This window comes from Hyperolius riggenbachi, chromosome 6, assembly GCF_040937935.1.
Source record: "Hyperolius riggenbachi isolate aHypRig1 chromosome 6, aHypRig1.pri, whole genome shotgun sequence".
NCBI lineage: Eukaryota > Metazoa > Chordata > Amphibia > Anura > Hyperoliidae > Hyperolius > Hyperolius riggenbachi.
The window spans coordinates 304,511,339-304,532,677 of record NC_090651.1 but is presented as its reverse complement, the minus strand read 5'-3'; the positions used below and the strand labels follow the sequence as shown (position 1 = coordinate 304,532,677).

The 21,339-nt window shown below is 43.0% G+C and overlaps 1 protein-coding gene across 9 annotated transcripts in view; it reads left to right on the top strand.

The window, feature by feature from the left end:
- The window catches only part of PPP1R12C (protein phosphatase 1 regulatory subunit 12C), a 137,424-nt gene that overhangs the window by 97,012 nt on the left and 19,073 nt on the right, over positions 1-21,339 (top strand). For 4 of the 9 annotated variants that reach the window (XM_068241246.1, XM_068241245.1, XM_068241244.1 and 1 more), the window contains 7 exons: positions 6,120-6,302; positions 9,480-9,614; positions 15,116-15,207; positions 16,937-17,068; positions 18,561-18,651; positions 19,230-19,361; positions 20,572-20,659. In XM_068241246.1, the coding sequence (XP_068097347.1) occupies positions 6,120-6,302; positions 9,480-9,614; positions 15,116-15,207; positions 16,937-17,068; positions 18,561-18,651; positions 19,230-19,361; positions 20,572-20,659 (853 nt within the window). The remainder of the gene's footprint in view (positions 1-6,119; positions 6,303-9,479; positions 9,615-15,115; positions 15,208-16,936; positions 17,069-18,560; positions 18,652-19,229; positions 19,362-20,571; positions 20,660-21,339) is intronic. The other 5 variants (XM_068241248.1, XM_068241247.1, XM_068241253.1 and 2 more) reach the window with 3 other exon arrangements.

Sequence of the window (21,339 nt, the reverse complement as noted above, 5' to 3'; positions counted from 1 at the left end):
CCTGAGATGGGCAGTGGAGAAAAAAAAAATACATACATGTGGCTTCCTCCAGCCCCCTCCAGGCTAATCGCTCCCTTGGCGCCCTCTTGTGCAGTCTGGATCTTCTTCAATTCTGCATGGAAACTACTCTGGTCTGGGGTGTTCTGTGCATGCGCTGCCTGGCCGCCGCATGCCCACGTCGCACCCCCGTGGCTGGCAGCATTCTGCGCAGGCACAGATTACACCCGGGCACGCTCGCGCATGTCCCAGTATGCCCCAGACCAGAGTACTTACCGGGCCGAATTGCAGAAGATCCAGACAGTGCAAGAGGACGGTCAGAGAGCGATTAGCTTGAAGAGTGCTACAGGAACTCCCAAGTATATGTATATATTTTTTTTTGCCACTGCCCATCTCGGGTTCACTTTATGGCATACACATGCATCGCTAGCTAAGCAGCAAACCTCTTCCTATTGGTAGTCCGCTTGAGGAGCCCTTTATGATTTAAACTCCAGGCAGAGCCCGGTCTCTTGCTGTAGGTCATTGTGATCTCTCCAGTAATGCTAAGCTGCAAGCATTTGCTATAGAGGATCGCATATCCTTGCTCTTTGCACTATTATAAAAGAACTTCTCTACCCAAAACTGTACACAGTGAATGTTTGGGGTACCTTTCAGCCTTTTTGAGCCTTTATGAACTTCTTCTGGTGACCTCCTCCTGTTACTAGCAAGTTTAGGAAATTCCCATGTTTTACTATATTCTGAATGGTATCTGGTAATTTGTGCCGCGTGTGACGCAGGCCATCAGAGGAATTGCCCACAAATATTATACAAAGGTTACCCCAGCATCCCTTGCTCCACGTGTAATGAATAGTTTTGGGCAGAATTCTTGCATTTCTGAGTGTCATGCACATGTTTACATATGCGCTGTATGTGACAGGCAGTTGGTGGGCAGGCTTGATGAGTTCCATGTTCATGCTGACTTTTTTTTTTTTATTTGCTTGTTTGATTTTGTTTTTGTTGTTTTCATTTTGACCAATTCTACTACTGTAATTTTATTAGATACATAGTAGTTTTGGATCATGTTGGGAGCTTAGAACCGCTTTCAAAAGAAAGCGTGGTTAAAATACTGGTTGATTTGAAGTAAGTGAACATTTTGTAACATCCACATTTGCATAAGCCATGCAAACCTCTCTCCATGCCGTGCACTTCAGTTTCAGAAAGCTTGTTATATTGTAGTTTCATTTTCAATATCTGCAGCATGTATCAATATTTGGAGAGAATTTGTCCATGGCATTTCTAAAGGTGGCCCCACGCTATAAGCCAGTGATAGGCAAATTTGGCTCTCCAGCTGTTAACTACAAATCCACACAATGCATTGCAGGAGTCTGGCAGCCACAGTCATGATTCCTAAAGGCAAATGCATTGTGGGACTTGCGGCACCTTAAAGAGACACTAAAGCGGAAAAAAATATATAGGATATAGTGAATTGGTTGTGTACTATGAATAATTACTAGAAGATTAGCAGCAAAGAAAATATTCTCATACTTTTATTTTCAGGTATATAGTGTTTTTTCTAACATTGCATCATTCTATATGTGCAGATTACACAACACTCAGCATTCAAAATGAGTCTTTCAGAGCAGTCTGAAGTAATGACCTCTCCTCTAGCAGAGAAAAAGTAAACAGTTCACTGAGGGCTGGAACCCACAGGAGCGCTTTTGGCAGCGTTTTGGCAGCACTGCGATACGCTAGCAGTTTGCCAAAACGCTGGGCTAATGTTAATGGATGGGGCAACTTCCACAGGAGCGTTTGCGTTTCTCAAACGCAAACTCAGGACGTGCAGCATTTTGGGAGCGTTAGCGCTTCAATGTAAAGTATTGAACCGCTAGCGGAAACGCTCAGCAAAACCTAAACTGAGCGGTTTTGCTAGCGTTTTGCGGTTCAGCACACTGTAACAAAATGAAAAATAATTCACAGGACCAATCAGGATCAAAACGCAAAACGCTATGCACCCGCTGGGCAAAAAAATACAATGTTGCAAAACATGACCAAAAACACACATGGATCCGCTTGCAAACCGCTCAGACAAAACGCTAGCGGTTGCGTTTTGCGTTTGCTGATTTCAGTGGGTTCCAGGCCTAACAGTTGAGATAATAAAAGTCAGATAACAGCCCTCTCCAAGACTAAAGGCTCATACACACATCAGACTATAGTCTTTGGAAAATGAAAGATCACAGACCAATCTTACCACCCTTCATGTAGTATGAGAGCCATACTCTACACAGTCTTTTCTATGGAGCTGAACTCCCCATCAGAAAAAAATCTTTGCAAGATGCTGCACACACAGATGCTGTACAGACACAAAAGATCAGTATCTGCAAAAGATCTGTTCCTGCCAAAGATCCGTTCCTGCAAATTGCAATGATAGTCTATGAGATCTGCAGATCAGCATACACACATGATTTAACTGACATTCATCTGCAGATCAAGCAATCATCTACAGATCTGAAAATCCATCCTGGTGGATCTGATCTGCAGATGAATGTCAGTTAAATCATGTGTGTATGATGATCTGCATATCTCATAGACTATCATTGCAATTTGCAGGAATGGATTTTTGGCAGGAAAAGATCTTTTGCAGATACTGATCTTTTGTGTCTGTACAGCATCTGTGTGTGCAGCATCTTGCAAAGATTTTTTTCTGATGTGGAGTTCAGCTCCATAGAAAAGACTGTGTAGAGTATGGCTCTCATACTACATGAAGGGTGGTAAGATTGGTCTGTGATCTTTCATTTTCAAAAGACTAAGGTCTGAAGTGTGTATGGGGCCTAAGAATTCTAAGACTTAGTTGGAGAGTTAATGGCTTGTTTGCATAGATAACTGGAGTTTCTTAACTCTTCCTGTACTGGAAACAATTAGACTGAGGTATCTGATCTTAATGTTTTATTTCTTAGCTGTACTACACATACAAATCATAATATCCTCATTTTTTTTCGCTTCAGTGTCTCTTTAACAGCTGGAGAGCCAAGTTTTGCCTATCACTGGTATAAGTTATGGTTAACAAACGGTACCTATGCAATTCATTGATGATTACCCCATTTCTCCTCAGGGTTTCCAGTGGCTGATGTGATTTTCTTCAGAGAGCTCGGCTTGTTTCTCTTAAGCCCCATCTACATGATACGATTCGTTGTGCGATTCGATTATGATTCTATTTACGATCCGATTAAATCCGACGTGTCAGATCGGGATTCGATTCAATTCGCCATTGTTTTGCAATGGCAAATCGAATTGAATCCCGATCGAACATGTCTGATTTAATCAGATCGTAAATAGAGTCGTAATCGAATCGCACAAAGAATCGTATTGTGTAGATTGGGCTTTAAGGTGGTAACTATCGATACAATTCACTGAACAATCGTTTGAAGTATCAGAAACAATTGTTCGGGACCACTACTGGATAAATCTTTCCCGTAGCATTACATTGACCCGATTTTGGGATTGATTTCCTCAATCTATTCGGATTGGTTAGGAGATTTTTGTCTGTTAGTGGTCTCGAACGATTGTTTCCGATTGTTCATTCAAATCGTACACAAAACGATTGGTGAATGGTATCATTAGTGGAACCTTTATATTAGTCTGCCCCCAGGTTTATTTTAAATATGGTCTAATCTTACTGGTCTCTTCTGTTGTTTCCCCCCCCCCAGCTGAAATCCTGGAGCTCCAGTGGGGTTGAGCGGGGTCTGAAACTGCAACTTGGTGTCACCATTGGAAGAGACAAAAGTTTGTTCTGATATGTGTGATTAAGCAGTTTGTCCCTAACGGTGACATCTAGTGGCTAGAGGTGACAGAAATGAGTACAAATTGACAAGGCTTCTATAAGCTGCAACCCACTCACCGTGGAACTTTGGGATTTTGGCTAAAAGGTCCCCAATCTAATTTAATAATGCAACTACAATTCAGAGTACTAATTTGTCATTGGCACCAGTGAAGCTGCTTCCAGTGATTGGACCCTTACTACTACTATAGTTACTACTTTAGCTCCTAAAGTTTGATTTCTCAAATGTCTACCACGTGGTAATACCAGGTTTTTATTTTCTCACATATTGCAGTAATTGGGCTAGTACTCAGTCAGTCTTACTGCCAGTAGAAGTTCAGTATGACATTCATGAACATTGTGGATGCACAAGTCCTATCTGGTTCCACAATCTGGTGTAGGCGCATACAAATATTTCCGATAGTTATGCATCACCTGTTTCTACCATATAAATAAGAAACACCGAGAGCCCAATATAGTGTAGTATGTATAGGAAACCGTGGATAAATGTAAGTGTGAGATGAATATACTCAAACATGGGTTACCTCTTAGGCAACCACTGTAGATGCAGGTGAGGAGATTAGACCTGTCCTCACTCAGGATTAAGATGTCGCTCTCTGTAGATCAGGAAAGTAGGGGTAGGTCACCCCTCCACCAGGGGTGGACACAGTATTATCGTAAGAGAACAGAGGCGCCAGCAGGATAAAAGGTAATAAAAATTTTAAAATTTGCTGGGAGGCAGTGGTAGACTTACCTCTGGAAAGCAGACTCACTTTCTACCATGTGTCTTATTGTTCCACACTGCCAAACTTTCACTTTCTGAAATGTTACAAAATGTCCTTCCTTTGACCAGTTCAGTGTTTTAACAGAGTTTTGGTTTATTTTTTTATTTTTTAATTTATATAGCACCTGCCACAATTCAGTAGTATTCTTTCTAATAAAAGGAAAGAGGAACTCCTGATCATATGTTACATTTTTATCCTAATTTAGGATTTCATGTTTTCATTGGAGGCACATTGCCTATTTGTGACTTGTGCTCAATAATGAACAGATCTGTGGACCTGCAGAGCTAATCTTACAAATTTACAACTACAAAATTACAACCACTTCCCAAACTTTTTCAACCTTATTTGCCTTTGGAAATATTTTTTCATCTACAATATTCTAATCGGTTTGGTGTATTTGGGGACAAGCTGGATGTTTTAGGCTTCGGGGATTATTCTCTTAAACTGATCTGTGGCAGGATCTCTCGTCATGTAGACATCTCGCATATTCTCCTTTCCCCATGCAGTTGATGTTTAATTTGGTGAATTTTGGTAGCTGCTGCAATTTGAGCATTATAGGTCTCCATTGCCGCCTCTTGCTTTGCTACCTCTGCAGAATTCCGCATTCATGTTTAATTTCCATTAAGTTATTTGGTAGAGAGATTTTTTTCAAATTCTTACAAAAACACAATTCTCATCTCTACAAGTCTTCAGATTATCATTTTTTTTTTTTTTTTAGGTATATTTTTTTTTCTCCATTTATCTTGATGCCCATCCAGATGATAGCATACCAAGCAGCTGTTTAGTCAGTAGGGAAATGTTAGTGCCATTTATCAATTTTATAGTGTTCTGAAAGGACCTAATGCTCTATGACATGGTGCCTGTTTTGACCTTTTCCAGAGATTTTTAATTTTATAAAAGTTTTTTTTGTTTAATTTTTTCCTATTTCGAAAAGGACAATTTTCTTTTCTTCACGTTACTTTGAAACAGTTTTAATTATTCCCAGTGCTTAATATTCCATGTGTGGTGGTACTTTTCATATGTTTAGGTTTATGCATTGAACTAGGCTAGGAGTTAGATTGTAAGGTTTGCTACTTGGACATTTAAAGTGGGCAAACTGAGTTGTGTCCTGTGTACAGCATAAATCTTGTAAACCATTCTTGCACTGGGAATAATTATGTAGGTTGAAATGGTGGAGTCTTGGATTGTACCCAGTATTCTGTAACTCGCTGAAGACCTAAAGCAATTGGAGAAAACCATCTTTGAAGAGAACAAATGCTTTAACATACAATTGACATATTTTATTCCAATGTTCCATTTTTATTTTATTTAATGTCCCCATGGATAGTGTAATATGGTCATCTCTTTTCACTGACAAGGGACTACATTGCATCATCTATTTTTCTTTTTATATATCCTTTTTTGTTAATTTTTTTTTTCTAATTGATGGTGCTTCAGCATTACCTGAATTTATTAGTTGTGTGGAAGTTTTTTTTTTTTTTTTTTTTAATTCTCTTTTTGGATTCACGGCAAAAGCCCAAAATACCCTTCTTCCATGTCTGTAGTTCACTGGGGCACCAAGCGGCTTCACAGAGAAATGCCAGCTTTCCCTTTCCAACTTGAGGGCAGGCTTACGGAAAACTGGCAGCTTCGGGGCTCTGCAAGATGCCAAAGCAGAGGACAATGGCTTCAAAGAGTCGGGGATCAAACGCTCTGCTTCCAGCCCTCGTCTGGACACCCAAGAAAGGGTGAGCAGTTCATTCCTTTTCATATAGTGGGCATGTACTATAGTTAGAAGAGTTCTCAGATTCATTACTTTATATATTCAGAAAAATAGGTTGCACCATGATCATCAACTGCATGTTCTGACCACTAAAAAGATCTTACTTATTTTTCTATAGGTTAGACATATAACATGCTTATATAGGTCCTGCTTCTGTGATTGGATATATAACCTGATGAATGTTGATGCTTGTACTTTCATCTGTTTTCATTATCATGGAAATAAAGTTTTTTTTCAATAAGCATATAGCTAGGCTTCTGGCTGAAGCTTCCCCAGACTCTGGTCTAGGGATAGGCACAACTGAATCGAATACAATTTTCTTGCAAGGTTTTCTGAAGAAAATGCAGCGTCCAGACTGGAGATCTTGGAGATGCTGCAGTAAATCGGTTCCACTGTGCTTTATTTGTATTGGTGAATTCCACCCACCCCAATTCCCAGTCTGAAGCATATTAAATGACCTTCCATAAGTCCACAAATTGTCCTAACTTACCATTTAAAGGGAACTAGAGACGAACGTGTTTTAAAAATGAAATAAACATTATACATACCTGGGGCTTCCTCCAGCCCCATAAGCTTGGATCGCTTCCACGCCACCGTCCTCCGCTGCCTCTATCGCCGGTACCTAGTCCCGTCACTTCCGCCGGACACGCCCAGTCTTCCGCATGCACAGGGGCTCCCGCCAGCTTTGTACGCATACGCTGTGCAGAGGTAGCGCACTGCACTTGCGTCGACTGTCCAAAATTAACAGGACCCGGTACCGGCGGACAGAGGCAGTGGAGAATGGCGGCGTGGGAGCGATCCAGGCAGCTGGGGCTGGAGGAAGCCCCAGGTATGTATAAATATATGGATTAGTCTCTGGTTCTCTTTAATTGCTGTAACAAACATCCCTTGATTTTACACACTGAGCATTTAATGCAGCTCTGGGAGGAGTTTGACTTCTTTCTCTGTGTCGCTGTCTTTCACTTCTCAATTTCCATTGCCAATCAGTCAGAGGAGGAATGCATGGGTATTGTGCTGGCTGATGGCCCGATCACTCTAGACTGCAATGTATTGCACAGAAGGTGGGCTGGTCAGTGGACAGACAGAGCTCTGTTTAAAGACTTAATTCAGTCAGCCTTTGCTAAGTGTCCATTAAAAGCATATTGATGTGTTGGCACAGCACCAATTAATTCCTTGTTGACCATAATGTTTGGCTCTGCGTTATGTGAACTTGATACTTTTGGTCTAATTATTGCTATTGTATTTTTTTTCTCAAAACCCACTTTAAAGAAATTTTGTGTGTAAAAAAAAACTAGACTGCTAGAGCTCCACAGAAATTAATATGGAGCCACAAGTGCGTGTGAATGAGATGAAATCAAACTTGACCCAAAAATGTAACAATATTAGCAGTTTTTTTTAAAGGGGCGTTATAGTGAAAACTAGTGTATCTTGACCTCAGTTTTCAAGCAGAGTTTTCTATTTCAAAGCATTCGTTCTCACTAAGGTTGCCAATGACCTCCTAGCTGCTAAAGCCAAAGGCAGATTTTCGGTACTAATACTCCTAGAGCTGTCCTCTGCCTTCGACACTGTTGATCTTACCCTACTTCTCCAGACCCTCTCAACACTGGGAATCAAGGGCCTAGCACACTCCCGGCTCAACTCTTACCTGTCTGGACGTTCTTTTATGGTCTCCTATGCCAATACCAACTCCTCTCCACGCCCACTGTCTGTGGGAGTACCACAAGGGTCAGTCCTTGGACCCCTCCTCTCTTCCATTTACACCCATGGCCTGGGACAGATAATAAGCTCTTTTGGGTTTCAATATCACCTCTATGCTGATGACACACAAATTTATTGTTCTGCCCCAGACCTCTCCACACTATCAAAAATCCCCGAATGTCTATCCGCTGTATCTACATTTATGTCATCCCGCTTCTTTAAACTCAATATGAGCAAAACGGAGATTGTGATATTTCCACCTTCGCTCTCTGTTCCACCTCCCATTGTCACAATCAATGTAGATAACACCCCAATAGCATCAACCCCCAGAGCTCGTTGCCTAGGGGTAACTCTGGACTCTGAGCTCTCCTTTAAACCACATATTAACACTTTAACGACCTCCTGCTACTTCCATCTCAAAAACATTTCCAGAATCCATCCCTTCCTTTCACAAGAAGCAACTAAAATGCTTGTGCGTGCCCTAATCTTCTCCCTTCTTGACTACTGCAACACCCTACTCTGTGGTCTACCAAAAAGCAGACTGGCACCTCTCCAATCCCTGTTAAACTCTGCGGCCCGTCTCATCCACCTCTCTTCTAGATCCTCTGAGGCAGCCCCTCTCTGCCAATCCCTCCATTGGCTACCAGTTGCCCAAAGGATCCAGTTTAAACTTCTCACACTTGCATACAAAGCTCTACACAAACTATCGCCTCCATACATTTCCTCTTTAATCTCCAGATACCTCCCCGCCCGGACCCTCCGTTCCTCACAGGAGACCCTTTTGTCCTCCAGCCTAGTCCCCTCCTCTCACTCTTGCATCCAAGAATTCTCACGGGCTGTCCCTCTCCTTTGGAATTCCCTCCCTCAGCCGGTTCGTCATGCCACGAGTCTGGAAACCTTCAAACGTACTCTGAAAACACACCTGTTCAGACAAGCCTATAATTTGCTATAGGCAGCACTGAAGGCACACTGGCTCACCCACTAATCCTTGTGTTTCCTTCCCTTTTGTTTCCTCCCCACTACCCTCTAGATTGTAAGCCCGCAAGGGCAGGGACCTCCTCCTAGTGTTTCTCATACTGCTGTTATTTTAACATATGTACATGTACCAACTACATATCAACTATGTATGTATCTATATTCTATTCAATGTCATGACTGTACAGTGTCTTGTATTTCTTATGTGTATTTGTTCCCCATTATTTGTTTCTATTATGTACAGCGCTACGGAAGATGCTGGCGCTATATAAATAAAAAATAATAATAATAATAATTCCTTTTCTTTCTGCCAGCATGGTAGAAGCCATAGCATAGAGGTAAAGGAACTGCCGTAATCAGAATAGCCTATTTTCGCTATAGTGCCCCTTTAACTGAGCTCTTGACTGTTTATGAAATTCTTAGTTGCTTTTGTTCCCTGCCGTTGATGAGTGTTCTTTACCTGTCCCAGAAGCCAGACGTTTGGGAAATACTGCAGAAGTGGAAGAAACCTGTAGATGAGGCCACGGCAAGCAGCATTGTCCCAGCTCAGAGCAGACGTCTGTGCAGTGTAGCCAGTCAGCTGGAAAAGACCTCCTGTGCAGTGGTAGGGAGTGAACGTATTGCTAGTATTAGCCTATTGCTAGTTATGCCACTAGTGCAAATGTTTATAGGAAACCTTAAACAAAATAACTTTTAAGGTGTCCATTAATGATCACATTTCCAGGGTGATCAACCGTCCAATTGTTGTGATCAGAAACAATAAAGCAGCAGGGACAGCCGTTCTATCACAGGAAAAAAAAACTTTACTTCGTTCTATTTACATAACAGATGTATTGTACTACCCACATAAAGATAACTCTGTTCCTGGCATATTCCATCTTGATTCCCTCTGACTGAAGCCAATCCTGATGTCATTTCCTCCCTTACTTTTTTTTCCTCCTAGAAACTGCACTGTCATAGCTAATTTGCTTTGTAGACACGTGAGCACAGCATAGATCAGATTTCAACAGCTCACTGAACTGCCCTCAGCCAATCAGTGAGGAGCAGAAATGAGGGAGGGGTAATGACAAGCTTCCTTCTCGTTAACAATGGCAAAAATAGAGCCAGGCTGACTGAGATAAGATTTATTACAGCAGAAACATTCCTGAATAGATTGGAGACAGGCTGTATAGTGAACACAGTGCAGCGGGTAAATGGAATTTGAATTTGTGGCTGACAATCCCTCTTTAACAAGGGGGAAATGATGAGCAATGCGATCAGACCAAAAGCATCATTCCACAATCCAGATCAATACAATGATCGTTCCTCAACGATCTGCACCATTAACTGCACCTGATCAATTGTACAGTTAATTGTTCGGAGATTGTACTGTTAATGGGCACCTTTAGATCTGTAGAACTAGAAGCTTGATCGTTAGAATTTTACATTTCCCCATCGTTCATCTTGGCCTACACTACTTCCATTATTTGTAAGGGCTCTTTCACATCAGACAACGCGAACAGGAGCCTTTTTCCTGCACGCGTTGTCTGCCTCCGGCGTGTCGTCGGGTATCTACGGTGCGACGCAATCAGCGGCGGTAGCTGGTAATTAAACCCGACGGAAAACGCTGGCTCGCGGGTGCGTTGGAGGAAAAACTGCACCCAGGTGCGTCGGAACCGCAACGCATCGAAACGCAGTGTCGAGTGTGAAAGGTAAAATGAAAGTCTATGGACTTTCATCTTACCTTGGTTAACGCAAACGGCTGCCGTTTGCGTTAACGCACAAAGTCTGCCCTAATGTGAAAGAGCCCTAAAGAAGCTTTTTATACTATGGAAATATACAAGGACGTTATCAAGAATGTACAAAACACTATTGGGTCTGACACATGCAAAGCATTTTATATCACTTTTTCTTATTCAGTGGGGCTTATAATATTGTCCTGTACATATATTAGGTTTTTTAGAGGTGTTCCTAACTTAATGTAATTCCACTGGAAAGTTCTGCATGCATTCTGAACTTTTTTCTCTTGAATGTGTTGAGGACTTTTATTTCCTTTCTGTATATGTTCCACATTAGTAAGCTGTACAGTTGGATACCTATATAACGCTATTCTAAATTATTTAGCAAAGTTGTCACTTGAATCAGAAGCAATTTTGTTACTTGACAGAGAAAGTTGACTTGTCCTTACTGGTTTCTGATTGGCTCCCTGAATTTGACAACTGTTCCCATGGTTGAACTGACAGAGCGTCCTTCCTTTCCGCACTTAGATTGGATGCCGAGATCTGTGGCGTTAACCAGCTTTTCAGGAAATGACAATTGAGGGCCAAGCAGCTTGCGCCTTCTTCAGGAGGAGAAAAAGAATAAGCAATATGAACAGAACTAAATTGGAAAAAGGTTTTCTTAGTACCATTGAAATGAGGACTATCTAAAGTGTATCCCATCTTTTATATTTTGTACAGTATGTCTCACTGTGGATTTTAAAGGACAGGTCTGAGGAAAAAAAAAAAATCTACGGTACTTACCTGGGGCTTCCTTCAGCCCCTGGCAGCCTATCTGTCCCTCACCGCAGGTCTGGTGTCCCAGGGTCCCCTCCATTGCAAATGCTGACCTCGCCAGGTCAGCATCTTCTGCGCACAGCCGTGGCGCTCGTGTGCAACCGCAAGGCTTGTGCAGGCACAGAAGATGCCGACCTGGTGAGGTTGGCACCTGCAACGGAGCAGACCTGGGACAGGGACAATAGGCTGCCAGAGGCTGGAGGAAGCCCCAGATAAGTAGATCTTGTTTTTTGTTTGTTTTTTTCCTCAGATGTGTCCTTTAATGCGTTAGGCCCGGTTCACATTAGCGTTCCCTGTCCGGAATCGCCAGGCCGGATCCGGACCGTATACTGTACAAACGGAACGTACGTTCCGCATAGCAATGCAAAGGCTATGCGGACGTTGACACACGTCCGTTCCGTACAGTACGGAGCCGGACCGGATCCGGATTCCGGACACTTTTCCAACATGCACTATTTTTCGGTCCGGATCATCCGGCCGACGCACCCGGACCGGAGCCTGACTGCACCATCCGGAAATAGAAAACCAATGGGAAACGGAAGCACAGAACACACTGGCTACAAACACCTGACGTTCTACCCCACTTCCTGTGCGTATTCTAGCGGCGATTTTGGATGGGGACACATGGGAAGCATTTTGGAGTGGAGCAGCAGTGACTTTTTACGTGCTGGAGCTGTTTGGCAGTATGTCGGAGGTGGAGGTGAGGCCTAAACAGCGGAGCACCTGATTCCACAGGTGCACCTTCTGCTGACCTCCCAGACCCCAACATTTTTATTTATTTGTACTCTCTTTTGCCAAACGGACCCGGTTTGCAGCCTGATGCAACCTGACCGGATCCGGATCAGAACTGTACGGTTGCGATCCGGATCCGTTCCGGTCAGGTCATCCGGTCCGTTTGGCAGAGAAATGCAAGTGTGAACGGGGCCTTAGAGGAGAATTTGAAAACTGCAGTCAGTGATTCCTGCCAGCCAGTATAAGTAGAAGTCTCAGTTCAGGCACAATTTTATAGGCATTTAATAGAACAGTACATTGGTTGTTCTTTTTAAAATACAGAAGTGCGTTTTGCAGAATGTGCTTCATCAGTTTGTACATTCTTGGTGACTGACAACTGCCACCTGATCACATCCAGTCAGCCTGAACACTCCCCTTTCAGTCACATGGGCTTGCCAGGAGGAGAGAAGATTGGAAAGGGTTGAAAGAAAAAAAAATCTGCCGCGCTGTCCTGAGTAGATAGAAGTCTGTACAGCTTATAACCATTAATTTATCCTTTCATTCTCTTAAGTGTGACATTTTAAGACTATTGGCAATAATTATAGTGGCATATCCCCCCCCCCCTCCTGTACTTTTTAAACTCAAAATTAATAAATTTGCTATTTATTATTACTATTTAGAATTTATATGGAGCCAACATCTTCAGTAGCACTTCAGAGTATACATAGTCATGTCGCTAACTGTCCCTCGGAGCTCACAATCTAATCTGTACCATAGTCCTATGTCCATTGTAGTCTAGGGCCAATTTTTTTAGGGGGAAGCCAATTAACTTATCTGCATGTTTTTTTGGGATGTGGGAGGAAACTGGAATGACCGGGGGAAGCTAAAGACACTGGGAGAATGTACAAACTGGGATTCGTACTGGGGGCCCAGCGCTGCAAGGTCACTGTACTGCCCAATGTTCTAGTTCTTCAGTAGCTTGCGCAGGCCACTTCAAATCAAGCAGTCTCTTCTACTTTCTCTCCAAAAATATATTTCTACTAGTCATGATACGACTGCACATAACAATGTATCCTTAGCAAACCCCATCACCCTCGACCCACGGCGTGTAGATTTATTGCGTGCTATCTTATTGAGCTAGCATGCAGCTGTACAGCAGGAGACATGAGCTATCTGCATACAGAAGCTAACACCTCCTTTGTTATACCTGTTTGAGTGCTAGTTGTGTAATGTTGTCCAGTGTCTGGTGCTCTGCACATCCATGCAGATAGATCATTCGGGTACAGCCTCTGTATGAAAGCGCTGCCATGTCTCCTGCTGTACAAATTGAACGCAAGTATACTAGTGGCTAGCTGCATTCATTGCTTCAATCTGTGTTCAAAATCTTTTAGATTAGAATTAGTACATAATGTGCATCTGTTTTGCATTCAAGGCATGTATTTATCCCCGGTGGGGCTCTGCATGCCTCTGTTTTGCATTTCAGGTGCAGCCTTAAGATGCTGTGGTTTGCTAGAATGCAGCTGTATTTACCCATGGCAACAACTTTGAACATTGATCCCTTTCATAAATCTCATTAAAGCTTTATTTACATTGCTGCATATGGAACATTCATTCAACATTTCTTAGAGGACCTGAACTCTTGCACAGGACAGAAGGAAAACCGACCTGCACCCTGTATGTATTTAGAGGGTTCAGCCTATCTAACTCCCCCCTCATCTGCGATTAATTACAAGTGTAATTTGATCTTTCAGCTGTCTCAGCTAGCTGCCTTGGCAGAGCAACTAATTAGTAAACACAGGATGTTAACCATATGTCTGCTTCCAAGAAAACACTGCAGGTTTATTGCAGGATTTGTATCAGATGTAACAAATATTTTCTTTAAAGGTTTTTATGTTGTTGCTTATCTTTTAGAGCAGAGAGGAAGTTCTGAGTTCAGATCCCCTTTAAAAGTGGACCTTTTACAAATCCTGTGAAGTTAAGCACACCTGTTCAGACCCTACAGTTGCCTGCTGTATCTGAGGAGCATTTATGGTTGATTTAGTATTGTGAGATTTAGTGGTGACAATCGCATGCATGGAATAGTGTATAGGATTGGGTTTTCACACCACGCCACTTGATAACTTGTTAGGCACCCAGAATAGCATTAGGATGACAAGCAGGCACGCCCTCTTTTTCCCTGCTTCTGTGCCCACGTTGTCTGATCTCAAGCTTTTCCTAATGCAGTCCTGTATAGCTATGTAATAGTGCTGTACTCTCCTCTAGCAAACATGAAGCTGAATGATAACCAGTCTGATATACATTAGTTGTGGCATGTGTCTATAAAAGTGGCCACACACCATACAATTTTTTAAATATCTGTTCAATTTAAGAATTGCAATAAATTTTTCTGACTAATTGTAACATTTTAAAAATATGACCAATGTACCACACACCTATGTTCAATTTATCCCCCAATTATGATAAAAATGATTGGAAAGTTTGATAAAATTGCTAGGGTGTGTATATTAATAAATGGACAATCCAACACACACCATACAATCTTTAGAAAGATTGAAGAAAAATATCTGGCATTCCGGATCGATTAAAATCGAAGAAAACGGGAAATCAGATCGGATTTTTCAGTCGAATGAAAAAAAAGCTTTCGATTTTTTCGGGAGATCCGATCGTTTTAATCGAATTAAAGTAAAATTGGATCATTTTATTGTATCGTGTGTGGCCACCTTAAGAGTTCCTGGCAGGGAGATCTGTGATGTTTAAGGGTGTGCTGGGCCTGCTCTCGGATGTCTGGCTGCATTCACAGACGGCTTTACACGTTATCTTGTGTTGGTTTCTGATTTAGTTTTCTCTCCGTCTTTCCTAGAATAAAGAGCCACTTTTGGCTCGTATCCCTCCTACTCCATCCAGAAGAATTTTCAACCTCCAAGACCCAGAACTTCAGCCAGACACAAAGGAGTGAGTATCAGCACTGCACTTACTTGCCTAGTCTTCTGTGTGCTGCACCCCCCTTCCTCATCTCTGATAAAGGGCCTCTCACCTGGAAACACACGCTGCTTTTTGGAAAAGTTATGGTGTGCATTTTTACGGTGTAATTAAATCTAAAAGTATGATATGGGTTAAAGGAGCACTCCAGGCTGTGTGCGGTAATACAATCTCCTGCTATGTTATTTAATTTAATCTTTAAAGGACTTACGAGGCCAAGAATTTAGAAAAAAAATAAAAAAAAAGTTAGCTACCTGCGTCAGCTTGTCAGGCACGGAGGACGCCGTCCGCACCCTCCGTGCTGTTCCGCCGGGTCCCCGACGCTCAGTATTCCCCCGAACGGTCCCCGACCGCGCGGCCCGCGTCGGGCTCTCCAGCCTGTACAAAGATGGCGGCCGGAGCTACGGCTGCGCAGCTCTAAGGCCAACCCCCCGATCCACGCTACTGTTACGTGGATCGGGGGGTTGGCCTCAGAGCTGCGCAGCCGCACTTGCGGCTATGCGTACTGCGCAGCCGCGGCCAGCTCAGGCCGCCATCTTTGTACAGGCTGGAGAGCCCGACCCGGGCCGCGTGGTCGGGGACCGTTCGGGGGAATACTGAGCGGCGGAAACCCGGCGGAACAGCACGGAGGGCGCGAACGGCGTCCTCCGTGCCTGACAAGCTGACGCAGGTAGCTAACTTTTCTTTTTCTAAATTCTTGGCATCGTAAGTCCTTTAAATACTATATTCTTCTTGCTTGTAGTAAGCTTTGTAAGATTGAAAATGGCTTTTCTCCTTCTGTTTTTTTTTTTTTTCTTTTTGTGGGAAATAGTAGTTTCATCCCCCTCACTCAGGCCTGCTATTGTGTTAAGGCCGATTACCAGCTTTCCTCAGGCGTCCATTAGGGCCCATTCACACTTGAGCGTTTTGCCGGCCATTTCGGCAAAACGCTCAAACGCTAGCGCTATTCATAGCGCTAGGGTAATAAGTCTATGTGCTCGTTCTCATTTGAGCAATTTGCGCAAATTGCCCAAAAACTGTAAACGCAAACGTGTAGCCTGCACTGTTTTCAGGCGATTTCCTGGCGATCGCGTTTTAGTGCTATAGGAGCGCAAAACGCAATTGCTAAAAAATCGCCAGGTGTGAATGGTGATTTTTTTTTTTTGGGGGGGGGGGGGGGCGTTAATCGCGATCAGCAAGTGTGAATGGGCCCTTAATGTTTAAACACAATCATATTGTACTTGAAGTTGTAATGTAGATGTGCTATTTGTTCTGTTAATTCCAAACCAATTTAAATTGATGTATCTACCAGATGGTTAGACCATTTCAACTTCTGCCACTTATAACTTTTGAAGGATTTTTTTTTGGTTTTGTAAGGGGGCATGAAAAGGTGAGTGGAAGCTGCTTTATGTGGCTCCATATGGCTTCTTGTTTCTTTGGGTTATCGGGGGTTTTCAGGTTTACATAAAGAAATATTATAATAGAATAGGTTCTAAGTTTATAAGTTAGCGTGTGTTTTAGGGTTATTGGCCCTCAATGTTCACAAATCACTAATCACTTGGTTGCTCTTAATTCTGCTGCCTTTCTTTAGTTTAGCTTAATCAATGTCCAGCTTGTTCTGGCTGTAAAAGGTATGATGGAAATGGATTGTGCTTTATAAATCCACATTTTCATGACCATCCCTTAAAAGAAAAACAAATGTCTACTTCGGTCATCTTAATAGAGACTTAGAAGGTGGATTGCAGATGAAACTTGACACGGTTCCCACCACACAGTTGCACACAAACACCAGCATGACTGCCACCACCTCGTCCTCCACCACAAGCTCCACTGTTGACCCCAAAGACAAGAGAAGGTAAGATACTTCCACCTGCATGCTGGCCTGTTTCTTCATAAACCTCTTTGGATTGTTGGTAGCCTGTGGTGATGGTGTATGTTACTTGATAGAATACATGTTGTGTGCCACAGGACTAAGTGGTATTCTTCATGGAAATTTAAATAGTTTTGAAGAGCACGGGTAGGCTGCTTCCCCATATAGCACGATCTTTGGTGCATTTATAGGGAATGTGGTGCAACGCGATCTGCAGGGATATCAGAAGTGCATAGACTGCACTGTCAGATGTCCCCATCCATTCATCATGGAACAATGCATGGTTGCTGAGGAAATATGCAAACCCATTGCTATATCCATTCATTGTAATGAGCGAAATCATATTCTCATTGAAATGGAAGTGCTGTGTGTTGTGTTGGCACGCCTGTTTCGCAATGTGCTTGGAAAGTGGACTTAGATGTTTTAAGTTTTTAAATTACCAGTTAGGTTTGATAACGCGCTTGCTGCATTTAAAACCAGTTGTACAAGCTAGAATTTTATTTGAGGATTTAAAGCGGACCTGAAGAAAAAGGCGGGAAAAAGTTTATTTAGTGGTCCGTCCGCTGCCACTGCGTGTCCTGTGCAGGCACATTACAGATTTTCCTCTTACTGCGCAGGACGCTCCTGGCAACTGGAGCTAGGATGCACAAGGCCAGGGCCACACAGGCGCACTGGACGTTGACCTGTAAGTCAGCGGTAAGGGCCTGCTTCCACTACACGCGGATTCTGGATGCAGAAAACTGACTCCAATGAATGCCTATGGAGAGTCTGCATCAGAAAAATCGCGTTTAGTGGAAACCAGCCCATAGACATTCGTTGGAGTCAGTTTATCTGCATCCAGAAACCGCATGTAGTGGAAACAGGCCCTAAAGAAACCGGGACGTGGCTGGGGACCGGAGGATCCTTTGCTAACCTCACGGGCACAGGCGGCTGCAGGGGCCGGACAGAAGGACAGAAGCCCGAGGTAAGTTAAATCTTTTTTCCCTTCCTTCAGGTCTGCTTTAAATGTGAGTGGATCCTGGCTTTTACTGGATTCAGCTGCACAGTAAACGGGGAAGCCTACAAGGGGTGTCACAGAGAAGTAGCACAAGGTTATCCAACATACAACATATCACAAGGTCATACATGCACGGGGGGGGGGGGGGGGGGGGGGTAAAAAGTAAATATTCGAGATCTATAAAATGATTAGCAATTGCCATAAATTGGATGGAATTTGACCTGTAAAATATGGACTGTAATCTCATGGAGATGCTGTATGGAGACTTCCTACTACACCAATATAGTCTCGCAGACCCTAGATGCCATACTGTTATGCTGTCCAAAATACGGTGGACTTTGTAGCCATTATCTATTATGAGATTTGAAGATGTAATTTCCCCCCTTCCTTTTTCCCTTCTCCCTCTTTTTTGTTTTTTTTCCTTCTGTAGAGTACATTTTAGTCCTCTCTCTCTCATAAATGCTAATCTTCTGCCCACAGGTCTTACCAAACACCAGTTCGGGATGAGGAATCTGAGTCTCAGAGGAAAGCTCGCTCTCGGCTTATGAGGCAGTCGCGACGATCTACTCAGGTGAAACCCACATTTCTGCGCTGGCTCCTGTTGCCTCTAAAAGGGACCCTGACAAGACCTCAAAAATGGAATACTGAACTTACATGGGGTTTCCTCCAGCCCCCTGTAGCCAGTGAGGTCCCTCAGCATCTTCTGGGTCCCCTCTGTCGTCCTGCTGTGGGCTCTGTTGGCTGCGCAACCCCGCCGGGAGTCTTGCAAAACTGCGCATGTGTTTTGATCACGCGCCTGTCGCCGCGACCGTTCTGCGCATGTGCGGCTCTTGAAAAAATGAACCGCATGTATACAGAATGCTCATGGCAACAGGTGCGTGGACGGGCCACGCATTTACAGTTGCGCACGATTCCTGGCCAGAAGGAAGCTCCAGGTAAGTTCAGGATTAAATTTTTTAGGTCTGTTCAGGGTTCCTTTAAGACGGATGAAGCCTTGTTTCCTTGTAGACCAGATGGGTCCAGGTCCTCTTACTTTCCCATGGCATGTTTGATCTGCTGATCTTTTTTTTTTTTTTTTTTAGTCTGCATCCCTAATTGAGCTACTGTGTGTAATATGACAATCCCTTTATAATCGTCTTGTTTTATCAGGGAGTCACGCTCACGGACCTCAAAGAAGCAGAAAAGACACTGGGAAAGTCTGTAGATCCTACTCAACCTTCTGATACAAAAGATGCTGATAGGACTGATTCAGTGGACCAAGAGCAACCTCCGGAAACCACGGTTAGTGTACTACTGTAATTTACAGCAAAAATAAAGTGCATCATACCGACAATGGTAACAGGCTACTTAAACTGTGAACCCAAGGGAATGAAAGTCCTTTGCCAAACATGGTCTAAGCAGGGACAACAGTATTACATATTTTCAACAGTGGCAACCTTAGGACAAACGGTTTACCCCTATTTTAAATTACTGCTCCATACAGTACCCCTACCCACCCTTTCATTCATGGCAGACTCTGCCATGCTTACAATATCAAACTGTTATAACAATTAGCCTAAGCCAACACACCTGGAAAACTGAAAAGAAGCATGCACTACACTGGTTCATTAGAAAGTTGAGGGGTGATGTGAGCCCATATCGCCACATAGATCTAATGACTTATGCTGGGAATACACAATGACATTTTTCAGCAGACTTGCTGTCTGATTTTAAGATCGTTTTACATATAAATTTCCATTCACTTCTGTGAGAAATCAAACATAAAAATGATCGAAAATAAGATCGCACCTGTCAGATTATCTATCGAACCATATATCTGCCAAAATATCTCATGTTGTATTCCCAGCATTAGTGTCCTTAGCCACACTTATGTGATTGTCACACCCGCATCTTCTATTGCAGACTGTGCAGTTCATCTACCTACTCACCCAGTAAGCCGTTTCTGTTCATATGTGCAGTTATTAGCAGTTCAAGTAGTGAAGTCGCACTCACAGGCTGTCCATCAACTCAGATGGTGAGGTGTGCAGAAAAGAAAGTCATTGACAATCACAGGACCATAGAATCAACAAGGCGTAACAATCCGCACCACCTCTAAATCAAGTATCTTCATTTATTGTAAAAAAAAAAAAAACATATTAAAATACAAAGAACATAGGGCCTTATGCTCTTTGTATTTTAATGTTTTTTTTTTTTTTTTTTTTTTTCTACAATAAATGAAGATACTTGATTTAGAGGTGGTGCGGATCGTTACGCCTCATATATTGTGCCTTATTGGCACAACTGGCGCAGATTAGTGGTTGGTTGGTTTTATTTCTTTTGCAGACGTTTTATATTTCCTTTAAATAGTTTTAACACTACTTCAAGTAATATAAACCAAATGGATAATGACAATGGTTTTAACCAGTTTTTATGTCTTCACGATTCTTAATACATCAATGAAAGCATCTCGGTAATAAACAATATGCATCTTTTTTTGCATTCTCCAATTCAGGAACTAGTCAGAAGATCTCGGCTACCACTGAGCACTGATACTGTCACATCTTCCACTGTAAATACTGTGAATTCTCCAACAAAGATAGGTGATGCATTTATTATGTCTATATTGTAGTGACAACAATACTTGTGGCATGGCTGTGTGCGTCTGGGGTCTTTCCAAAAACGTTCTTTCAGAAGCCTGAAATCTTGAGGGCTTTGTAAGAAAGTAGTTACTGTCCACTGGCCTATCTGCTGGTGACATCCCGTCTGTGACATGTTTGGGGGGGGGGGGGGGCTGTATGCAGAGCGCATTGCAGAGCATGGGTTCAGCATTTATAACTACAAGTCGTTGCTCCTGCTTGCATCCTCTAGTGTTCACAGTAGGTTTCTGAACTGGTCACTAGAGCTCCAGGCTCACTGTGGTCACATGAAGAAGCTGCATGGGATACTAGAGGATGCAAGCTGGAGCAAGGACAGGTAGCTATACACGCTAATGCATGCTCTGCAGCGTACTTTGCTCCTGCCAGCATGCTCCAATGTGCACTCTGCACCTGCCAGCAAGCTCCCATGTGCGCTCCGCAGCATACTCTGCACCCGCCAGCACGCTCCCATGTGCGCTCTGCAGTGTACTCTGCACCTGTCTGCATAATCCAATGTGCACTCTGCATGGGGAACAATGACTGTACATTGGAGGTCGTAGCTTTTGCCCTAATTTGTGGGGCCAAAAGTGTGAGGGTTAGCGTATCTGCGGGTTTATATGTTATATCAAGCTATTGCAGTTCTA